Consider the following 23,699-nt stretch of genomic DNA (forward strand, 5'->3'; position numbering starts at 1 on the left):
CATGAGCATGTTACTTTGTGACTACGATGGCTGGGCCATCAGTATTAATTAAAGGACATGGAATAGCCCAAGTTCTCTTTGCCAAATGGCACTTTGATTAATGTCACAGAAACTCTCTACGCTCCTAGGGCAACTCGCACCTATAGATAGCCAACGGATTCCATACGAAAACGCATGTAGAGAACAGAAATGAGTTCCTTTGCAATGCCTCTAATGATTGCGAACGAAGGCGCATCTTAGAGAAGTTTATGTGTCTCTCTAGTGGACTCTATGTCACTATTCGAGCTATTAAATCCAATAAAGTTATGAGAGAAGATCTCTTGGATTTAGACACATATTGGCTTTGTCTCGACAGGATAAGTCACTCTGGTCATGATATGATGATCCGTCTACTAAAGACTTCACATGGACACCCTCGAGCGAAATGAAGCAAGAATCAAAAAATGGTTCCTGGACTTAGCAAGACCGCAACAATTGCAGCATCTGGCACTGCAGCTGTCTTGGGGCGCCATATGGCCGCCCAAGTCCCTTGTGACAACGCCATATATGGCGCTACCCATGGCCATGACGCCATGGATGTTAATCCCCATGGTTATAACGCCATGGATGCCACTTCCCATGGTCATGACACCATGATGGATGATGTAGTCACAAACTTTGCTTCAATATGCGTTTCAAACGCTCAGGCCCAACCAAAACTCTCCTTGGTTGCTTCTTAGGCCTCTCGCTCATTTTACAAAGCCACTTCCTTAGGAAAATTAGGACTGAGACCGTCCTATGCAAAGGATATGAAAATACTCATTATGTTCTTACATAGAATCCGTAGGGATTCTGTGGACTGATTCCACCAACTTGCGGACGTTTAAATATCTCATGATGTTGGTTGATATGCCAACACGCTGGTCCCGTGTTGTGCCATTGTCCACCTGTAATGCTGCTTATGAAACACTCCTAGCACACATCATATGACAACGGGCTCACTCCCTGAATCATCCTATTCAGTCAATTGGATTTGACTATGCTAGTGAGTTTACATCGAAGACTTTCGATAGTTATTGCATTTGGGACTGATGTTGGACATCATATTCCCATGAGCACACCCAAATGGTCTCGCGGAAACGACTACGATGGTAGTCCGGACATTGGTAATGCGCACCAACCTCCTTATATCCGCTTGGGGTGATGCAATATCGCATGCAGCTATGCTAATTCGTCTACGACCCACTGCCACTCAATGTACCTCTGTGTACAGCTAGTGACTGGGTACAAATATCGTACTTACGCATATTTGAGTGTGCCATTTATGTGCCAACTGCGCCGCCACAACGCTTTATAATGGGTCCTTACAGACGAATGAGCAACTCAGTTGGATTTGAGACTCCAACAATCGTCCGCCACTTAATGCCCTTGCATGGCGATCTCCTTACTGCTAGATTTGCGGATGTCACTTTGATGAGACAGTCTTCCCGTCGTTAGGGGGAGATAAGAACACAGATGTTCAGCAGGAACGACAGGAATTGTCGTGGCCTGTCCCCACTATGTCTCATCTTGATCCCTACTAAAGTGATGAGATCACACAAATATGCTGCAAACATGCCTGCAAGGAAGGACGTCCCTACGAGAGGACGTAGCACCACCCTACACAGAGGTAGGCATGGCGCCAACGCCATAGAGAGTGGCACTCTGGCGTTACAGGCCATGGCCCCAGCTAGGATGCATGGGAGGCCCGTGGGTTCGAAGGATACTTTGGCACATTCCAATCCTTTGATCATCGACACTCAAAATCCGTCTCATGAGTATCTTTCGGGTTATGGTTATTGTTAGGGGACGCCTCAACGTCAGAACCTATTCCTGAGAATATAGAGCTCTATGAAACTTACACTAGTGTACATGAGACGTGGGATAGAAACTCCATCATAATTGATGATGTAGTTGCGCATGAGTTTGTTGAATTAGATGATATCGAACCACGCTCCGTTGATGAATGAATGCCAACGTAGAGAGATTTGGCCTAAATGGAAAGATGCGATCCAGGTTAAGATGGATTCTCTAACGAAGAGGAAGGTTTTCTGAGCCAGTAATGCCAACACCTCCTGACATAAAACCTATTGACTAATGGGTCTTCGTTAGAAAGCGTGATGAGAAAAAGAGATGGCAATCTCGCCTTATGGCGCAAGGCTTCTCACAAAACGCCCTGGAATCGACTACGATGAGACATATTCTCTCGTAATGGATGTCATTGCACTCCACTACCTTGTCAGTTTGGTAGTTTCCGAATAACTGAACATGCAGCTTACAAATGTGGTCACTACGTATCTCTATGGGGATCTAGATACGGAATATACATGAAGGTTCATGGTGAACTTCATTTACCCAAGTCAAGTGGCTCTAGAACACGGAGCGCGTTTACAAAGAGGTTGAAACGCTCACTAAAGTGACTACTTGATTGGGAAGGGATATGCCCACGTGTTTCCATAACAAGTTTCAGATTCTATCGCGGTTCATGTTGGACATGATCTTCATTAGAAGCCCTTAAAGAGTTAAGGGAAACCGCTGAACACTAGAAATCCGAGTTTGAGATGAAGGATTTTGGGAGAACACGATTATGTCTCGGTTTGGAACATGAGCATCGTGTTGATAGATGATTAGGATTTTGACAAGGTCAAGTCTTCAAGCACCCCCATGATCGTTCGTAGTCTTGATCCTGAAAAGGATCCTCTTCGTCAAAGGGATGATGACGAAGATGTGCTAGAGGCAAAAGTGCCTTACTTGAGTACAATAGGCGCATTATTGTACTTAGTTAAATGCACAAGACCGGACATCTCATTTGCAGTAAGCTTGTTAACTAAGATATAACTTTGCGCCAACGTGACGCCATTAGGATTGGTGTAAAAGATATCTTTCAGTACTTGAGATGTACGATTGATATGGGCTTGTTCTATCCCTACAGAGAGATGATGGATTCGGACCCATCACACACCAGGAACGCCGCCAACACTGGCCTACGTCCCCTCTCCCCATCCCAAAACGAAGTTAGCGTTTTGGAAGGTTTTGCTGATGTTGGGTATCTCTCTGACCCACATAAAGGTCATTCCCAAACTGGTTAAGTGTTCACCATGGGTAAAGACTGCGATATCTTGGAGGTCTACAGAATAGACCCTAGTCGCTATATCTTCGGACCATGCAGAGACTATTGCTCTTCACGAAGAGATTCGTGAATGTATATGGATTGAATCCATAATTACGCATGTTCGAACAATTGTGGTTTGAAGTCTACCATAGATGAGCCTACGAGCATTTAGGATAATGCAGCTTGTTTTGAACAAATGAAGCAAGGCTACATCAAAGCGACAACACCAAGCTTAATCAGCAACAACAGACTCTCCTCAAGATCAAAGTGAACTAGGTTCAATCTGAGGACAGTGTGGCAGACTTGCTCACTAAGTCATTGCCTAAATTCCACTTTCGAGAGACATGTTGGTAGCATCGTTTGCGAAAGTTACCCGAACTCCCATGACCGTAGTCATCAGGGGGAGATGCAGACATCAGGGGGAGATGTCTACATGTATGGTCTCGAAACGTGAATGGTGTGTTGTGCTCTTTTTCCCCTTCGACCGAGGTTATTTTTGTCCCACTGGGTTTTTGTTACTCGGCAAGGTTTTTAACGAGGCAACGAGAGAAGCACCGCGTTTGGACAACACAAGGGGGAGTGTTGAATGATATCTCTATTTGTGTTTGGCCCAAACTCTAGGTTACTTGACCTAGTGGTAATAGGATTAAATTAGAAGGATCTAGATTCCTATTCAATGTACGATTACTTTCCTTATACGATTGAGATTCTATGCATTGTAATTCTCTATATAAATAGGCCCCTATTATCAATGAGAATACACAACAAATTCCTCTCAATTTCAGTTTCTCTACAACAGTTGGGAGGTTTTTAAAAGGGGAAATGCTCATTTACCCAATTTTAGCTTAAAATTTGCCCACCTGCTCTACTAACAGTTTTTTAACCCCATTTACCCAAAACACTCTAAGGGATTATTTCCCCTTTACCCAATTAATTCTTTTTTTATTCTTTTTATTTATTTTTGGGACTTTTTTGCCCTCTCCTTCTTTCTCACTTAGAGGGAGAAATCATCCTCCACCTTGTCGGACTTCGGTGACCAGTGGCTGGCCGCCGACTCCGGTGACCGGAATCCGGAATCCGGCTACTGGACTGGTGTCGGGATTCCAGCGTCTGAATTTATTGCCCCTCAATAATACTCAGTAACCATATTATTACCCCCCAGTAATCATTTTATTGCCCCCCAATAATCTATTGACTCTATGTTATTATTTGTGGGAATTATGTTTTTGATAGTTGATACGTTTATTTGTGTTTATAGAGTGGAAATGTAGTGTACTATGTTGGTCTATTGGGGGGCAATAGACATATTATTGCCCCTAGTAATGTGATTTTTGGGAGTCAGTAATGGCGGCTCCCCCTGTGGACACCCATGCTCCTCCAGCCAGATTCCGGCACGATTCCGACCGGACCGCCTTCGTCTTCTCCAGTCGCTCACCTGTAGCCCATCTCCGACCGGTCCCAGCCCCGACGCAGCCCATCTCCAGGTCCTCTTCTCCAGTCGCTCACCTGCAGCCCATCTCTGACCGGTCTCAGTTTGGTGAGGTTCCGGCACCGCAGCGGGATGGGAGCTTCAGATCGGTGATCGGTGATTGAGGGTGGTCGGCACCAGAACGGTGTTCGGCGATTGATGGTGGGCTTGAGGTCGATGAAGATGGGGCTTGGGATGTGCTAGCCGGCGCCGAGCTCGAGGTCGACGAAGAAGGTGTTGAAGGCGTGGTCGCCACTGCCGACTGGAGAGAGAGAGAGAGAGAGAGAGAGAGAGAGAGAGAGTCTGAGAGGAGAGAGATATGTGAGTTTCAATTTGATTAATAGGGGCAAAATTGTCAGTAGATGTTGAATTGGGTAAATGGGGTTAGAAAACTCTTAGTGGAGCAAGTGGGCAATTTTTAAGCTGAAATTGGGTAAGTGGTCACAGGCCCGTTTTTAAAATTAGAACATATGTCTAATATAGGTTTTTTGTCTACGTTATGTAAAATAATAAATGGGCTAATATTGTCTAATAAAATTACTAATTTTTTTTAGTTGTTTTTATTCTTCTCTTTTATTGGTGCCAATCAGAAGAAAAAATTAAAGAGAAGAATAAAAAAAATTAAAAAAAATTAATAAAAGTCGTATTAAAAGTTATGACTAATTTTATTGGCCTCAAGCAGCAAATTAATTTCTTCTGCGGCTCACCCAAACACCCCATAAAATTAGTCATAATAGAAGAAACAAGGAGTAAACGTGTCAAATTAAAGAGAAGAATAAAAATAATTAAAAAAATAAAAAAGAAGAATAAAAACAATTAAAAAACTTAAAGAAAGAGAAAGTCAGGGCTATGATAGTAATTTTATCCTTAAAATAGAAAGTTAACTGCACAATTTAACGGAGTGTAACGGAATGGACCTATTGGGTGTAAAACTGAAAGAACAAGGAGTAAACGTGTCAAATTAAAAGGCGAGGGACTGAAGTGTTTTTTCAGCAAAAGTTCAGGGACTAAACAATATTTAGCCCATAATAAATTATGGAAAAGGACATAAAAAAATCTAAAAAATAAAAATTAGAAAAAACAATTTCATACAACAATCTTATCTCACCAACCGATTGGTTACCTCACTGATCAGTCACTTAACCGACCGACCGACATCTTCACCTTATTGACCCATCGACAACCTCACTGACCGAATGACAATCTCAACAATCGATCAAAGACCTTACCAATTGACCCAACCACCGACACCTTCACCGATCGACCCACTAGAGACCTCACCTATGCATCTAGCTAATTGCATCTTCAATGAATGACTTACGATCTCATCAACCAATTGGAGACCTCAACGACCAGGCAACCTCACCGACCTACCAACTGATCGTCGACTTCACTGATTGATTGGAAACCTCAACGACCAGGCAACCGTACCGACTTACCAACCGATTGACGACCTCATCGACAATTGTAAGGTCAACAAAGTTGCTACTCTATTTTTAGTTTCTTTTTAATTTTTCTCATTATTTGTTGTGTTTTGTATATATTTGTACTAGATGATTTTTTTTTACCGCATTCGATATTAGACACATTTTCAGATCTTCAAAATGCAAACTTCAATTTCTCATTTTCGTAAACCATTATTAGACATGGCTTTAACTCTTAATATAAGAAAATAAAAACTGTCTCATCTAGGATTCTAATCTTTTGTTTATGTCTATGGTTTGTCTTCATTTTTTTTTTAATCCCACCCTACTTATCATTAACATTGGAAAAATTTTAAATACACACCCCAAACTACTTAATACACATCCCTATTATTTTATATTTCAAATCAGATTTTATAGGTAGGTTAAATTATCAAAATAAACATTATCTTCCTTATATTATTCTATAATTATAAACACAATAAACTTCTATAAATGACATCCTCATTTAAAATAAGAATATAGTTAAAAACTATCTAATTTTAATTTTTCTTAAATAAAGTGTAACGTACTAAATGGGGTGAGAGACCATATAATTTAGAATTTCAAAATCAAAGGCTCTAAGTGTTTTTAAAACATATTGCTTTACTCCCACTTTTTAGTTCATTCTTTTTTTCCTAAAAGTTATGGTTATAGCTCTCCTACTATGTTGCCGCACATGAATATACATGACGGCATTTCATTTCATCCTGCCAATAGGAGGTTGTGTCCACTGAACGAAACCCATACTCTTCGATAGCTTCTTTAACTACTAAGAAAAATTACTATCAAGATAACAATAACTAATACTCATATGCTATATATATTCTGTTATTAGAAAACCAGTGCAAATTTATTTTTTTCTTACAAAATAATGTTTTTGTTTTTATTTAATAGAGGATTAGGTGATATTATTCTCTTGTTAGTGGTCATGGCGCAAGGCGTCAACTTTCTGTAATAGAAAGAGGACCACTACCTAGAATCTCACTACCCGTCCCTCCATTCTTTTATTTGTTGAAACTTAAAAGTAAAAAGATAAAATACAAGTCGGGAGAGGGGGACATGGACCAAAACCCCTCCCTAAAAAGTGAAACAAAATGCAACTCTAAAATAAGAAAAAACTAATAAAAGAAACAAACATAGCAGCAGGGGCTAGAATATGATATGTGGGCGAACTTATTGAACTGCAAGCATTAGAACGCCTTTGTAGTAAGTAGTAACCAAGGAAAAGACCATCACCACTTTCTAGTTCCAACACGGGCCAAGAAGGCCCTTTTCACCATTCTGCTTCTTATTTCTCTTCCCATGACCCTTACCCGCCGATCAACTTTCCCAATGGAAAGAACAATATATCCCACAGAGAATCCAATTACCATTCCACATCCATAACCCATCCATACTATTTTCCAATCAAATCCATTCAAATCATCATCTTGCTGATCAAACGGTGGTGGTTGAGGTGCTTCGTCGTTGATACATGTTTTAGACAGTGGATATCCACACAACCCCGAATTTCCACTGTATGAATCATTTTCAAATGTATCAAACTGATTGCCATGAGGTATTGGTCCAACCAACTGGTTTCCTGATAGGTTTAACTTAGCAAGCGACGTCAAATCGGCTAGCTGCCTTGGAATCTCACCGGAAAGCATGTTTGAGGAGATGTCCAGCCATTCCAGATTAGTCAAGTTACAGAAGGCGGATGGAATTGGACCTGTAAGCTTGTTACTAGAGAAGTTAAGCCCCTTCAATGATTTGAGCTCGCCGATCACCGCCGGAATCTTTCCTGTGAAAACATTGTTTGAAAAATCAATGGTTGTGAACATGGTTTGTATTTTGATCAGCTCAAAATACAAGCCTTTCATTACCACTGTGACTGTGTCTTGGTAATAGTATTCTCCCATGTACTTCAGTTCGTCATCTTGCACGTCTTTCATAGCCACCAATTTCTGAAAGTACTTTGTTGGCAAATGACCACCAAACTGATTGTGGGAGAGGTCAATGATTCGCAGTTTTCTGAAGGGAAATCTTGTCTCTGGACTGCCAATTGGACCATACAGTCTGTTAGATCCCAAGATGAGAACCTGTAACTCCGGAAGAGACTCCAACCAATTCGGGAAAGTATCGTTTAGCTTGTTGTCTCCCAAGTCTAGAACTTCCATCTCTCTGCAATTGATTAGAGACTGTGGTAGAGTCCCTTCCAACTGATTTCCATGAAGGTCAAGATTCCTCAAGATGTTTCCCTTGGGGAATGTTGAAGGGATCCTGCCACGAAATTGATTCATGTGCAAATCCAAAACTGAGAGATCTTGACTGAAATTCCCTATACATTGAGGAATACTGCCACTCAAGCTATTGTTAGCTAAATCAATTACTTGGACAGAAGTCAGGTTGCAAATGGTGGATGGCAATGCTCCAGTCAATTGATTGCTCGACATCAAAAAGACGCGTGTTGAAGGTGATGGAATAGGAACTTCTCCTTTCAACAAATTGGAGCTAAGGTCAACATATTCTATGTTCTTCCACAGAAATTGTTCTATAGTACCCGTCAAGAAATTGTGGGAAAGATTAAAGTAGGACAATGAATTTCTCCCCACGTCCAACACCCATGTTGGAACGTTGCCTTGAATCTGGTTGTCGGAAAGATGTAGGGATGTTAATTGGGTTGAGGTTCTCAAGAAGTACGGAAACTGAGTTATATTGCAACCAGACATATGCAGTGATGAAAGTTTAGGCAATGTAAAATTACTGAAGTTCTGAAAACTCACCATTAGATGATTATAGGAAAGATCAAGACCGGTGAGACTTTGGAGATTTTGAAACTTTTCAAACTTCACAACGCCACTCAAATTGTTTGAGGATATATAAAGACCTCTAAGTTTCACAAGTCCATAGATCGAACTCGGAATCATGCCATGAAGCTTGTTATTACTTAAATCAAGATATGACAAGGAAAGAGACTGGAAATCATTGATAGTACCAGTGAATTCGTTTTCGCCGAGCCACAAAAATTCCAAAGATGGCAAAGAATATACCCAAGAAGGTATTGTTCCGTTAAGCGAGTTGTTGACTAAAATGAGTTCGGACAAACCCATAGGAATAGAACCACCAACAAACATGTTGCTTGCAAGATTCATGTTCCGTTAAGCGAGTTGTTTCTTTGAAGAATCATGTACAAAAGTGTCACGCCCCGAATTTTAAATACAATTAAAAATCCGAAACATGAATTAATACAACTCACATAAATACAACCTGAATTTTTTTCTCAAAACAACCACACCTCACATCGCTCGATATTACATAAACCAAATCTCAAATTTGTTTATTACAGCACACTCTCACCAAATTATATTGTAAGGCTCAAATGAGCATAACTCACCTCACAATTACAATTGCTGTAAAACTAAAACAAATTCTCTAACCCGCACGATCACCGTCCTGATTCTCCTGACCTGCAGGATTACCCGCTACACCGTTTGAATAGTGTACCGGGATTGCAACAATACAAACCCGGTAAGCTTTTTGCAAAGCTCGTATGAGTAAATGAAAGGATTGCACGATTTAAAGTAACACAATCAACTCAAGCACATTTTAATTTTGTTTTGCATAAGAATTGAAGTGTACAACATCACTTCAAGCATCAATCAACTCACATCTCATCATGACTACTCAATAATAAACAACTTCTTACTCAATATATACTCACAGGCTTATGATTTATTTATATAAATCATCCCATGCAGTATATTATACTTACAGGCTTATGATTAATTATATTAATCACCCCATTCAGTATATCATACTTACAGGCTTATGATTAATTATATTAATCACCCCATTCAGTATGTCATGTCATACCCAAGGGCATATGATAACTCGTTTATCCCCCAAGCAGTATGACGGCAGACAGACTAGAGCTCTAACTGTATCGTAAAGTGTCACCTGGGCCAAGGTTCACCTTACGAATGACTGCTTTTCTCAATTCACTCGACTCCTCATTTAATTCATCTCAACGACTCAACTATCGCACTTTACTCAATTACCCATTATCATAGACAACACAACATCTAAGATAAATCACATATTCCAAGGGTAATGCTCAAAATATAACTCAGTAAATCACACCATCCAATATATATTCCACGTAAATATATATATACGTAGTCACCCACACAAGAGTGACCACTAATACCAACTATAGTTCACATGCAATAAAATCTAGAAATTCATTTTTATAGTTTAAATACATTTTACTTACCTATGGACCGTAGTCGATCAAGTCCATATAATTTAAAACAAATATTTATTTTAGTAAAACAATTTCCACAATTTCTCAATTAAATAAAATCACCGAATTTCGGTTCGTGAATGAACCATGTGCGATTTACTCACCTCGATATTCCCGCTGCGTCTTCAATTCAACACAATACACACCGAAATCGTTCACCCAAGGGAGACCGTCAATCACCTAATCACACATGACCTTAACTTAGCCAATAGCTCAAAAACATACTCAAACGACAATCCAACGGTCGGATCGAAATTAAATGATGATCCAACGGTCGGATCCTCACGGATCGCCTTTAGGATCACCCCCCAAAAATCATCACGAAGATCCAACGGTCAGATCTTCCTGAATCGTCCTTACTAACATCTTCACAAATTTATACAAAAATCCGACGGACGGATTCTCACGAATCGCCTCCCTAATCACCGTTTTGCATTTATACGAAGATCCAACGGTCGGATCTTCGCCCATGACCACACAAAGCCACTGGGACAGTCATAAGATCATCGTATCAAAACTACAAGTCCATCTGACGGTCCTAACTTCACATATCACAAATCTAACGATCGAAATCGATCGAAACTTAAAAATTCATAACTTCATCATACGATATCCAAAAATTATGAATTATATATGCAAACGATCGTATCGACACGTAGAACACAAAAATGGACAGAAACTGTCCTTGGGGTGTCCGGAGGTCGCCGGAAACCACCATCACAGTGGCGGCACCGCCACCCATCCAAAGTCAAAATTAGACAAAACTCCCAACATCAAAGTCCTTCAACTCAACTCCAATTTCACTTTTCATAACTACACCAAAGTCAGATTATAAGCCAAAAAGTAGAATTTTACCTCGCAAGTTTTGAAACCCGAAGAACCCTAGTTTCCCAATCTTCAAAATTCGATCACCCCGGATCAAATCGCTGCAAGCCTTCTTGGGGATAGCTTCTACTTCCTCTGGGCTAGAAAAGCCCTCAAAGAACTCGAGCTATAGTGGCCGGAGCTGGGAGAACCAAGGTGGCGAAGGAAGACGATTTCCAGCTCGGCTGTGCGGCTTCTCGGTCTTCTAGCGGCCACCACGATGGTTATCTCAAGTCGATGTCTTCTGGAAAGTTGTAGAAAACTTCACGGTGAGAAAAATTGCTTTTGGAATCAGGTCGATCGGAGGCCTGTAGAGGAAGATATGGCCAGACAAAGTAGAGCCCAGAAAAAGTGGGGAAGAGCGATTTCGTCTCCGACGAGGCTCTCTTCTCGACCTTGTAGAGCCTCATACAGCTCGTATTTCACTTCGATTTCTTCTACAAACTCGTAAAGGGGGTCGAGACCAGAAAAACCCACTTTGTTTCACATCAATCGGTGGCCGGATGAGGAAGAACGAAGGTGACGAAGGGAGGGGGTCGCGGCTGGGCTCGGGAGAGAAATGGGGAGAAATTTCTGGAGTTCCAGAAATTCTGTCCTCATTTGCAATATTCGGATTTTTTTTCATATTTATAGAAAATCCCAATTTTCAAATATTCGTAACTTATTCATACGAACTCCGAATATTACGTTCCATATGTCCACGAACTCGTATCGACGCGCTCTACAACTTTCATGAAGGAAGTTTTCCCAATTTCCCAATGTATAAAAAGTCAACTCCTTTGACCCCCCTAAAACGTTCAGTTTTCAAAATAAAATCGTTCGAACTAATTCCACACTCCTCTAAGCTTCGTACTCGTGTCCACGACCACGAAATCATTTCCAAAACGTCATCGGAAATTAACTTGAATTTTTCGGGTATTACAAAAAGTATGGATTTCTGGAAGTTCACCAACAAACATGTTGCTTGCAAGATTCAAGGAAAAGAGTTGCTCAAGGTTTAAAAGCAACGACCATGGTATCTGGCCACCAAAACTATTACCAGCGAGACTCAATGACATGAGTTGTGTGAGGTTACCAGACAATTCAAGATGCGAGCGCGATCCTGTGAAATTGCAAGCGTCAAGAGACAAAATCCTCAAAGATTTCAAACTGCTTGTCAAGAAATGCAGATCTATTGAGATTTTAGTCTCAGAGAGCCTCAAAGAGTTCAGTGGACTACTCCAGTTAGATTTGGGGGTATAACCTGTGAGATTAGTGTTTCCCCATAAATCAAGTTCTTCAAGGTTGGGTAGGTGGAATAAAGTCCCAGGGAACTTCCCACGCAAATTACAGAGGAAGAGAGAAAGTGAAGTCAAAGAAGAAGACAAATTCAGGAAGGAATCAGGTACAACTGAAGACATGTCATAGCCACCAATTTCTGAAAGTACTTTGTTGGCAAAGGGCCACCAAACTGATTGTGGGAGAGGTCAATGATTCGCAGTTTTCTGAAGGGAAATCTTGTCTCTGGACTGCCAATTGGACCATACAGTCTGTTAGATCTCAAGATGAGAACCTGTAACTCGGGAAGAGACTCCAACCAATTCGGGAAAGTATCGTTTAGCTTGTTGTCTCCCAAGTCTAGAACTTCCATCTTTGTGCAATTGATTAGAGACTTTGGTAGTGTCCCTTCCAACTGATTTCCACGAAGGTTAAGATCCCTCAAGATGTTTCCCTTTGGGAATGTTGAAGGGATCTTGCCACGAAATTTATTCAAATGCAAATCCAAATCTGAGAGTTTTTGACTGAAATTCCCTATACATTGAGGAATCCTGCCACTCAAGCTATTCTTAGATAAATCAATTACTTGGACAGAAGTCAGGTTGCAAATGGTGGATGGCAATGCTCCAGTCAATTGATTGTTCGACATCAAAAAGACGCGTGTTGAAGGTGATGGAATAGGAACATTGCCTTGAATCTGGTTGTCGGAAAGATCTAGGGATGTTAATTGGGTTGAGGTTCTCAGGAAGTACGGAATCATGCCTTGAAGCTTGTTATTACTTAAATCAAGAAGCGACAAGGAAAGAGACTGGAAATCATTGATAGTACCAGTGAATTCGTTGTCGCTGAGCCACAAAAATTCCAAAGATGGCAAAGAATATACCCAAGATGGTATTGTTCCGCAAAGCGAGTTGTTATACAAAATGAGAAAGGTCAAACCCATAGGAATAGAACCACCAACAAGTTGTTTCTTTGAAGAATCATGTAAAGTTGAAGATGCTTTTGTGGAATTACCATGAATTTCTGGAAGTTCACCCACAAACATGTTGCTTGAAAGATCCAATACAGAGAGTTGCTCAAGGTTTAAAAGCGACGTCCATGGTATCTGGCCACCAAAACTATTACCAGAGAGATCCAAAGACATGAGTTGTGTGAGGTTACCAGACAATTCAAGATGCGAGCGCGATCCTGCGAAATTGCACCCCCGAAGAGACAAAGCCCTCAAAGATTTCAAACTGCTTGTCAAGAAATGCAGATCTATTGAGATGTTAGTTAAAGAGAGACCCAAGGAGTTCAGTGGACTACTCCAATTAGATTTGGGGGTATATCCTGTGAGATTAGTGTTTCCAATCAATTTAAGTTCTTCAAGGTTGGGTAGGTGGAAAACATTCTCTGGGAACTTACCACGCAAGTTACAAAATGAGAGCCAAAGCGAAGTCAAGGAAGAAGACAAATTCAGGAAGGAATCAGGTACAACTGAAGACATGTCGACAGAATTGAGAGAAAGCACTCTAAGGCTGGTGAGGTTCTGAGCAATTCCTTTCATGGTAAGCGTGTCTATTGTTGTTTCTTCATGGGGCCCATAAGAAACTAATCCGGAAGAGAGCTCAAGTGAAACTATTTTGGAAAGCTGGGAGATTTCGGAAGGGATTTTACCAGTGAAGTTGGAATAAGAGAGGCGGAGGTGTGTCATACTTACAAATCCACCAAACTTGGAAGAAATGGAAGAACCCATGAAATCATTGGAAGATAGGTCTAGCATCTTGAGATGGCCAAGAGAGAATAAGCTGCTGTTGGAGTGAAGTATTCCTTGAAGCCCACCAAAACTAAGGTTGAGGCCGCTCACGTGACCAGTGACCCTTTCACATGTGACACCGCTCCATCTGCAACAGTCTTCATCTTTTGCCCATGACTCTGTCTTGGGAGAAAAGAAGTCTGTCTCGGGAGAAAAATATTCCGAAGGACCATATATAGAGTGATTAACATGAAATGAGTTCTTGAACTGAAGTAAAGCAGAACTCTCATCAGAATTACACACATGCCTTGAAGAAGGAGGAGAGGAAGAGTTGGAAGATGATAATGAACAGTTCAATTGAGAAGTAAAGAGGAAGAAGAGGAGACAGAGCCATGAGAACCACCAAACCATCTTTTCTTTAGAGATTGAATGCACGTCTAATAATATTTCTGCGAGAAATTATGTACCAAGTAAACTTCTTTATATTGTGAAAAAATATATGCTGCGTAAATTCGTAATGCATAATTGCATAGTAATTTCTCACAAGAATACAAAATACCATTGTGTATCATGAGTGTTGTTGACTGCTTAGCAATTATGGTCTTTTTTTGTACAATGTTTTGTTTGACTAGATGAACCCTTCAGAATTTATGTGGGACGCATTTTTTTGAAAATTGTAACATTTGTACTCGGTTACAAATTATTCATTCTACATTATACTTTTCTAAATTATTTGTTCCTCAGATGTGTAACAAATACCCTATTTACAATGACAAGTTCTTCTTTTCTGAATGTAAATGTTGATTAATCTTTTTGTTGAACAAGTAATAGTAACAAAGCGAATAATATGGTTTTCACTGGAAAAAAAAATACAATACAGCAAATGATACAGTAACTGGACCACATTTACAAATTCAAAGAAATAAAGACAAAAGGGAGTTGACCCAAACTTAGCTAGGAAAGCAATGAAGCAATCAATGTCTAAAAATTTTAGCAAGCTAGAAGCCTCATAGTTTATAATACAGAGCTGATGTGCTAAGCATTTAACAGGAAGTTTATCATTTTGATCATCCTTCAAGACATCACTCTTCAAACCAAGAATAAACAAATTTTTTTTATTCCCAGCCTGCAATTTAACAGATTCCATAGTTCCATGAGAAGTCCTATAACCAGATTTCCCTTCCAAAAGATGCAAATCATGAACCTTTCCCACAATCAATTTTGTGGTCCTTTGCCAACAGTAGAGGTGGGCATTTTGTACCCAAAATGAAGGGGCTTAGATCTTGCATCGGTGAATCCAAACTTTTTCACAAACCACTACTAGAAAACGTGTCTATTGCACACAGATTTATTTTACCTGGAGTCTGGTACAGATGATTAACCGCGGCTCTTTGTACCATATGATCCTCTATTTAGCGTGAACTTCACGTGAATAGCCGTCAATAAAAGAAGGATAAAATGGAAATAAAAGATATTTGGACAGTTTTGCATAGAGACACCCGTCTATATGAAAATTGATTTGTTTCCCATGCAATTTCTTCCACTTTTTGTTATAAGTTATAACACACAGACTTCCGTGTGCGTAAGTTATACTTTCACTTTTTCTAGACCCACAGCACTACAATGCTTCTAATATATATATACTTATATAGTTAGTTTCTGGTCTGATAATTAATACTAGTTTTCTGCTCGTAAAATTTTTATAATTATTATATTGAGAAAAAAATATAAGCTATTTGAAAAAAAAAAAAAAAGTGGGAAGTTATCTGAAATTGTAGGTGATTATTGCAAACATAGGTAGTTAATTATCTGAAAATTATTTATTTTATGTTTTACATAATTTTTAATTTTGCCATTTACCATATTACCACTCAATTATTAAAAATTATCTATAATTAATATAGGGTCTAAAGATTTTATTGTCTTTTCACACCAACTTTGGCTAACAAAGCTCATTCTCTTAATAATAGTATAGATATAATGAAAACAAGGATGTGACTTTGGAATTGTCTAATTTTTTTTTAGTTTGTAATGCAACTCATTCTTTTCCCAGAGCTTTTGAAGACTTTGTATTTCTCACACCAGTACGGAATTTTTTTAGCTTACTGGCCTCAATGAAAATCTCATATATTCCGCACAATTATTATCTTCAAAAGTACTAAATCTCAAATGAAGGGGGGAGATATTTTCAAAAGCAAAAAGAAGCAATCAATTGCATACAGGGTATTTTCAAAACCCAGTCACACACAAATTAATAACTTATTATTAAAATGAATCAGATTGATGTGATGGAATGCAAAAGTTAGAGAAATAACTGGGATCCACCAATTTTTGTCACACAGACGAGTTTTATGGCAACAATATTCATCAATGTGCCGTGTAAGTGAGTGATTTCACACGGATTTCCGTGTTTCACACCCCATTACATACGGATTTGGCTCTGTATGCACTGAACCCTTTTTCTAACATGCATTTCCCATGCAATGTTTTGAGATGTCAGACCGCAAAGAAGACTAGCAAGCTCAAACAAAGGGATATATGATCAACGTTTTTCATGCTGTCTTATGGGTCGCGTTCCATCCTCTTTTGATAATTTCACTAGTCTTGGATCGTTAGATATCTTTACCGGGCAATTGCCTGATGTGACCTCACCTAGAACATTTAGTTCTTTTAAAAAATAAACTTGTCAGATCCATACTGCGTGGAAAGCATCAATGAGGAGGTACATCCATGTTCCTTTCAACAAAAAGATGATTTTGAGCAAGCGAATATATCTTATGAGAAGTAGTTTTGATGGGTTATGGATATGGTAACAGGATTGTCTATGGGATATTTAGCATTCTCAAACTGAAAACCTGATCAAAATGTTAAAGTTTTCCGATGATAACTACGATCTAAATTGGTGAACTGACCAACATTGAGTTCTTTCAAGTGTTCCCAGAAAAGGAATTAGTAGTGGCTCCCCATTCAGCTTTGTATCGCTTGTGTTTTGTAATTGATGTTGTCCCATCCTGTTAGCCTTGTTTCCAGGTTTGAAGGTATTGTATCTCCTGTCTAAGCTAATTATAAATAAAATGGCCAAGAAATAACTTCCCCAGGAAAAAAAAAATAGTAATGTAAAATCTTTCTATGCTCATGAATCTAATACATTGTATACAGTATCATATTGAAGAAACAAAATGCCTAACATGACAGAGAGAAAGCATTTTCGGTGAAAATTAAGGGAAGAATATGAAGCAAAGCAACACTGTTAGTTTTGATGCATTCATCAGGTAATAGTACAGAGCTATTAGTTATCAATTAAGAACCTGGGACTAGAATAATTTAATAAATAAATGACGAATTCGAGAAAACTTGTTGCACACGCTTGACTTGGGATCAGGTCACGCCAATCATCCAAAGTTTTCCAATGTTGAGTAGATTACCAAACCAGATGGTTCAAGCCTCAGAATTTGCATGGTTAGAACTTAGGATCGATCAGAAAAATGACAGAGAGGTTGAGAAATCTGAATAGGAGTTGGAGCCGCGATCGCCAGATTCACCCTACAAAACCCCGGTGAGTACAACTTTCGTTGTCTTTATGATATGCTATATAATTATTTGTTTATTTATTGTTTGGGTTTTTTTTTTCCTTTTTTTGAGTGAATATTGTCTGGGTTTTGAGATACATTCGGTATCATTTTGCAAAATAGTTTTCTTTTAAATGCAGAGAAGTAAAATGAGGTTGGGAGGTTTTTAAAATTAGAACATATGTCTAATATAGATTTTTTGTCTACGTTATGTAAAATAATAAATGGGCTAATATTGTCTAATAAAATTACTAATTTTTTTTAGTTGTTTTTATTCTTCTCGTTTATTGGTGCCAATCAGAAGAAAAAATTAAAGAGAAGAATAAAAACAATTAAAAAAATTAATAAAAGTCGTATTAAAAGTTATGACTAATTTTATTGGCCTCAAGCAGCAAATTAATTTCTTCTGCGGCTCACCCAAACACCCCATAAAATTAGTCATAATAGAAGAAACAATGAGTAAACGTGTCAAATTAAAGAGAAGAATAAAAACAATTAAAAAAATAAAAAAGAAGAATAAAAACAATTAAAAAACTTAAAGAAAGAGAAAGTCAGGGCTATGATAGTAATTTTATCCTTAAAATAGGAAGTTAACGGCACAATTTAACGGAGTGTAACGGAATTGACCTATTGGGTGTAAAACTAAAAGAACAAGGAGTAAACGTGTCAAATTAAAAGGTGAGAGACTGAAGTGTTTTTTCAGCAAAAGTTCAAGGACTAAACAGTATTTAGCCCATAATAAATTATGGAAAAGGACATAAAAAAATCTAAAAAATAAAAATTAGAAAAAAACATTTCATACAACAATCTTATCTCACCAACCGATTGGTTACCTCACTGATCGGTCAACTTAACCGACCAACCGACATCTTCACCTTATTGACCCATCGACAACCTCACTGACCGAATGACAATCTCAACAATCGATCAAAGACCTTACCAATTGACCCAACCACCGAGACCTTCACCGATCGGCCCACTAGAGACCTCACCTATCCATCTAGCTACCTGCATCTTCAATGAATGACTTACGATCTCATCAACCAATTGGAGACCTCAACGACCTACCAACTGATCGTCGACTTCACTGATTGATTGGAAACCTCAACGACCAGGCAACCTTACCGACTTACCAACCGATTGACGACCTCATCGACAATTGTAAGGTCAACAAAGTTGCTACTCTATTTTTAGTTTCTTTTTAATTTTTCTCATTATTTGTTGTGTTTTGTATATATTTGTACTAGATGATTTTTTTTTTTACCGCGTTCGATATTAGACACATTTTCAGATCTTCAAAATGCAAACTTCAATTTCTCATTTTCGTAAACCATTATTAGACATGGCTTTAACTCTTAATATAAGAAAATAAAAACTGTCTCATCTAGGATTCTAATCTTTTGTTTATGTCTATGGTTTGTCTTCATTTTTTTTTAATCCCACCCTACTTATCATTAACATTGGAAAAATTTTAAATACACACCCTAAACTACTTAATACACATCCCTATTATTTTATATTTCAAATCAGATTTTATAGGTAGGTTAAATTATCAAAATAAACATTATCTTCCTTATATTATTCTATAATTATAAACACAATAAACTTCTATAAATGACATCCTCATTTAAAATAAGAATATAGTTAAAAACTATCTAATTTTAATTTTTCTTAAATAAAGTGTAACGTACTAAATGGGGTGAGAGACCATATAATTTAGAATTTCAAAATCAAAGGCTCTAAGTGTTTTTAAAACATATTGCTTTACTCCCACTTTTTAGTTCATTCTTTTTTTCCTAAAAGTTATGGTTAGTCAATTTATTATCTAATATAAAACATCACAAGTATAAAACTTTGTAATTATTAATTTGTTTGACCATCCGATAACAATTTCGTAGTTTTGCCGTTGTGGAGAAACTATTGATACAGTTTTGGTTGAATGTTCGACTCAAAATTTTATACTTGATCAATAGGGTGTTTCCGTGTTTGGTGAATGAGAACTCAAATAAGACAAAACCTATTTCTACGCATCTATTGAAGGGAACAATAATGAATCCTTATAGATTTCCCAATAACTAACACAAATTAATATGGTCAATTATATATACTAATCAAATTAAATAATAGCCTTAATTTAGTTAAATAATAGTATATTTCATGGTTTTTTAGTTTAAGGATATTTTAGGTAATTTAGGTTGTGTGTTTAGTGAAATATTAGAATGAGAAATTAAATGGTAGATGCATTGAGTAAGGAGTGTGTATTAAGTAATTAGGGTGTGTATTTAAAACTTCTCTTATCACTCGTGTTGGTGCAGAAAAATTTGATATAAAATCTTATGATTAATTTCAGTTTACCCCCCTGAAGTTTGGGATGTCACCCCCTCTATTTTCAATTTTGAATTTTTACCCCCTAAACTTTCTAAATTCAGTCAGCCGTGCCCAATTTCTTAGATTCCGTCTAAATTGGTCATTAACTCCGATAATGGGGCCCACTTTGAGGGCTAAGATGGCCATTTCAAGACAAAAAAAAAAACAAAAAAACCCTCTTTAAGGGCTAATCCAACGTTGTTTTGGCCTCTTGGCCTCTGCTCCACCATCCCCATTATCCTCATCTCAGCTCCTTCTCTCTCATTCTCTCTCTTTAAAGCCACAACAAAAAAATCCAGCTAAAACGTCACATGCAACCAGCCTAAATTTTTTGTATCATCTAATTTTCAATCCTTAACATGATTTCACATCATATGGACCCATTAGATTAATCCCAGTAACCCACAAATGCCGATCACTCAAACATGAAATTCCTAGTTTGTGTGAAACAAAAATCCAAAGTGAAAATTGTCTCAGCTTCCATCAATCCAGCACCGACCTGAGATCTGCCTCAAAATAATAATCAGGCCATGCAAAGCAAGAAGAAGAAATTGGATACCTTCTGTTTAACAATTGGGCTTTTAAAGAGGCTTCAATACAAACTCAGACATCTCCTTGACGATACTGCCATGCGAGGACCTGAGCAGCTGGCAAATCTCCTCCAATTTGTAAACGGGAGTGACCTTGTCTTCATCCGACGCAGCTGCATCGACCATCCCACTCGAATCCACAACTCTCCGACTCGAATCCATGATTCCTAATCCAAACACAAAACCCCCCAACTTGGAAATCAAAAAAGCGGTAACGAATCACAAAGCCCTCAAACTGGGCTCCGAACGGATCCTATCCAAAAGAGCTAGCCCTGGAGATGCGACGTCGTTTGGCGGAGGAATAATAGTAACCACTGCCGCCGTCGTGGTTGTCTCCCGCGCGGTGGTGATGAGCGGAGTAGGGAGCGCGATAGTGACTGTGGAAGGAGCGGTGACTATGGCGATAGGGAGGGAATTGGAGATAGAGGAAGGAGAGGCAGAGTAGACGACGTTTATCGTCGTCCTCGTCAACAACGTCGGCTTGGGAGGAGGAGGAGAGGTCGCCTTCGGGGAGCATGGCGTCGTCTTGGTCGGGAGCATGGTGGTGGTGAGAAAGAGAGAGAATAGAGGAGGAAATGGTTAGGAGATCATCTCCGAGGGAGAGAGAGAGAGGGTGACATGATGACACGACGTCGAATTAGCCCTTAAAGAGGGTTTTTTGGTTGTCCTGAAATGACCATTTTAGCCCTCAAAGTGGGCCCCATTATCGGAGTTAACGACCAATTTAGACGGAATCTGATAAATTGTGCACGGCTGACTGAATTTGGAAAGTTTGGGGGGTAAAAATTTAAAATTGAAAATAGAGGGGGTGACATGATGACACCCCCAAACTTCAGGGGTAAACTAAAATTAATCCAAAATCTTATAACCTACTTTTCTGACTGGAATGAGAGCAAAAGCTTCACCTTTTAAGAAATTGAATATGCGTCTTTAGAACTTAGATTGGTGTTTGACAAGTCAAGCTTGGAAAGAAAAGGGAGAGGGATATCTGGAAAAGATACTCGATGCCTAAGTCAGTGAGTGCTTCGATCAATTGTAGTGAGTGTAGATGAGATTCATTGTTTACCTCAAATGTTCACTCAGGAAAAATTCTTCTAGGTCAAATTCCCTCAAGGCAAAATTAAGTGAGGTGAATCCCCTTAAGGCGGATCCAAGTGAGGTGAAATTCCCTCAAAGTAAATCTAAGTGAGGTGAAATCCGTTCAAGGATCCAAGTGACGTGAAGTCCCCTTAAGGCAGATCTAAGTGAGATGAAATCATGTTCTAGACTTCTAGTCAAAATACGAGTTAAAAGAGAGACAACCCAATCAATTTAAGAAGATTTGAGAAGGTTATATCCTCTTTAGGTGGATCTGGATAAGATAGAACCGGCCAATTAGCGGAATTTGTCAGCTCGGCTGTGAAACATTTCCCTAAATTGTCCTGAGTGTAGATGAGATTCATCTCATGCTCATATATATGTACCTTGTAGTTGTAGTGTTCATGTCGTTAAGTGGACTCCGAGTGTAAGCTAGTATGATAAACTTCTTAGTTGATTGTTCAACCATATGTCTTTCAATGTAATTAGGGCCATTGCTTAAAAAAAAAAATGTAATTAGGGCCTAAGATTTTATGGGCCTCAAGAAAAAAAATTATGTTGCCCAGCTTAAAAAAAAAAAAAAAGGACTTAAAGACAGACTGTTTTATTTCTCGATCAATTCAACTTCTCTTTCTCAATCCACCACCAAAAGATTAGGAGAGGATTTTGAATCAAGAGAAGTCAATGGTATTTCGTCTGCAATTGAACTTCGCAGAATCACATGTATAAGTTCGTCTGCAATTCCAGTTGGTATAGTTAAAAATTTTATAGCTCTGGTCTGGGTTTTGACTCATGTTGTGAAACCTGGAGATTACATTAGTGACATGTTTACTTATCTGGAAGAGGAATGAAAATGAAGGGAATGATTCTGGTGTGAGTTTTCCTACGTTTACTAACATATATAAGTATTGGAATGAGTGTGAGTGTGGGTCTCACCTAATTATCCGGGGTTTGATTCTTGAATAACTGGGAATTTGATAAGCAAGGGGTATGAGTTTAGTAATGAAAGCCTTAGGAATGAGTTTTTTTTTTTTCACCCAAATTATCCTTACGTACTTTCAGTAACCCAAATTATCCATAACCCTTGAAATATATATACTCTCTCATGAACATTTATTTTTGAGGGAATTTTAATAATCGAACTAGTTTTAATTTCAATTCATGAACATTAGTAAACAACATCAATTATAATCGGTTGCATTCGTATTTTAATTTCATATGGGAAGTATACAACTTAATGGAAATGAAATATTCTCATACCGATTCGATGCTTCTCTCATTTCAGTTATCTTCGAGTCATGATTTTTGCTATTTTAGGAAAGTAAACATGTCATAAGCTTTGCGTGGTTGTTCCTTCACCGTAACTATCCTTGGTTCCTTGTATTTCTTCTAATCGAAGAAAAGTTTGTGCCTTTAAACTTCAAAAGAAAGGATGTAATGATGTAAATTGCAGTTCATGTTGGTTGGCTTGATTAGAACCTTTTGTTCTTCAAATGATTGATAAGAGGGGTCATGATTAAGTTGGTTATTTCAATCGATTTTTGATATTAATGCTCCTATTTTAGGACAACAGGACTTAGAACATCTTTTTTTATATTTTAGGACAGCAAAATGGCAGTGGTGTATGGCTGAAGAATGCAGACTAGAAGGCAATTTGAATCAAGTGCCTCGTAATTTTTCGTCTTGGGCCTCTAAATTCACACGGCCGGGCCTGAATGTAATAGGGATTTAATTTTTAAGGTAATTTATAGTTTTTTTTTTCATCCAAAGTTTGCAGCATTGAATTTTTTATTTTATTTTATTTATTTTAAATAGGTTACATGATGGACAATATTGAGTGACATAGTCATGGCCCATCACTAATTATAATTCAAACTAGCCTTGCCCACAT

The 23,699-nt window shown here is 38.5% G+C and overlaps 1 protein-coding gene and 1 long non-coding RNA gene across 3 annotated transcripts in view; both read right to left on the minus strand.

Moving 5' to 3' along the window:
• The window catches only part of LOC133733758 (receptor like protein 22-like), a 40,434-nt gene that overhangs the window by 9,073 nt on the left and 7,662 nt on the right, over positions 1-23,699 (minus strand). The window contains exons 1-2 of one of the 2 annotated variants that reach the window (XM_062161395.1): positions 12,137-12,611; positions 7,041-9,237 (exon numbers count right to left, since the gene is read on the minus strand). In XM_062161395.1, the coding sequence (XP_062017379.1) occupies positions 7,297-9,198 (1,902 nt within the window). In that variant the 5' untranslated portion in view covers positions 9,199-9,237; positions 12,137-12,611 and the 3' untranslated portion in view covers positions 7,041-7,296. Of the gene's footprint in view, positions 1-7,040; positions 9,238-12,136; positions 12,612-23,699 lie in introns of those variants that run through there. The other variant, XM_062161394.1, reaches the window with a different exon arrangement.
• LOC133733762 (uncharacterized) lies at positions 10,169-12,120 on the minus strand. Its single transcript, XR_009857882.1, has 2 exons — positions 11,205-12,120; positions 10,169-10,529 (listed from the first exon to the last, which is right to left on the minus strand). It is a non-coding gene; the product is annotated as an uncharacterized LOC133733762 (long non-coding RNA).

Source organism: Rosa rugosa, chromosome 2 (genome assembly GCF_958449725.1).
Source record: "Rosa rugosa chromosome 2, drRosRugo1.1, whole genome shotgun sequence".
NCBI classification, from domain to species: Eukaryota; Viridiplantae; Streptophyta; class Magnoliopsida; order Rosales; family Rosaceae; genus Rosa; species Rosa rugosa.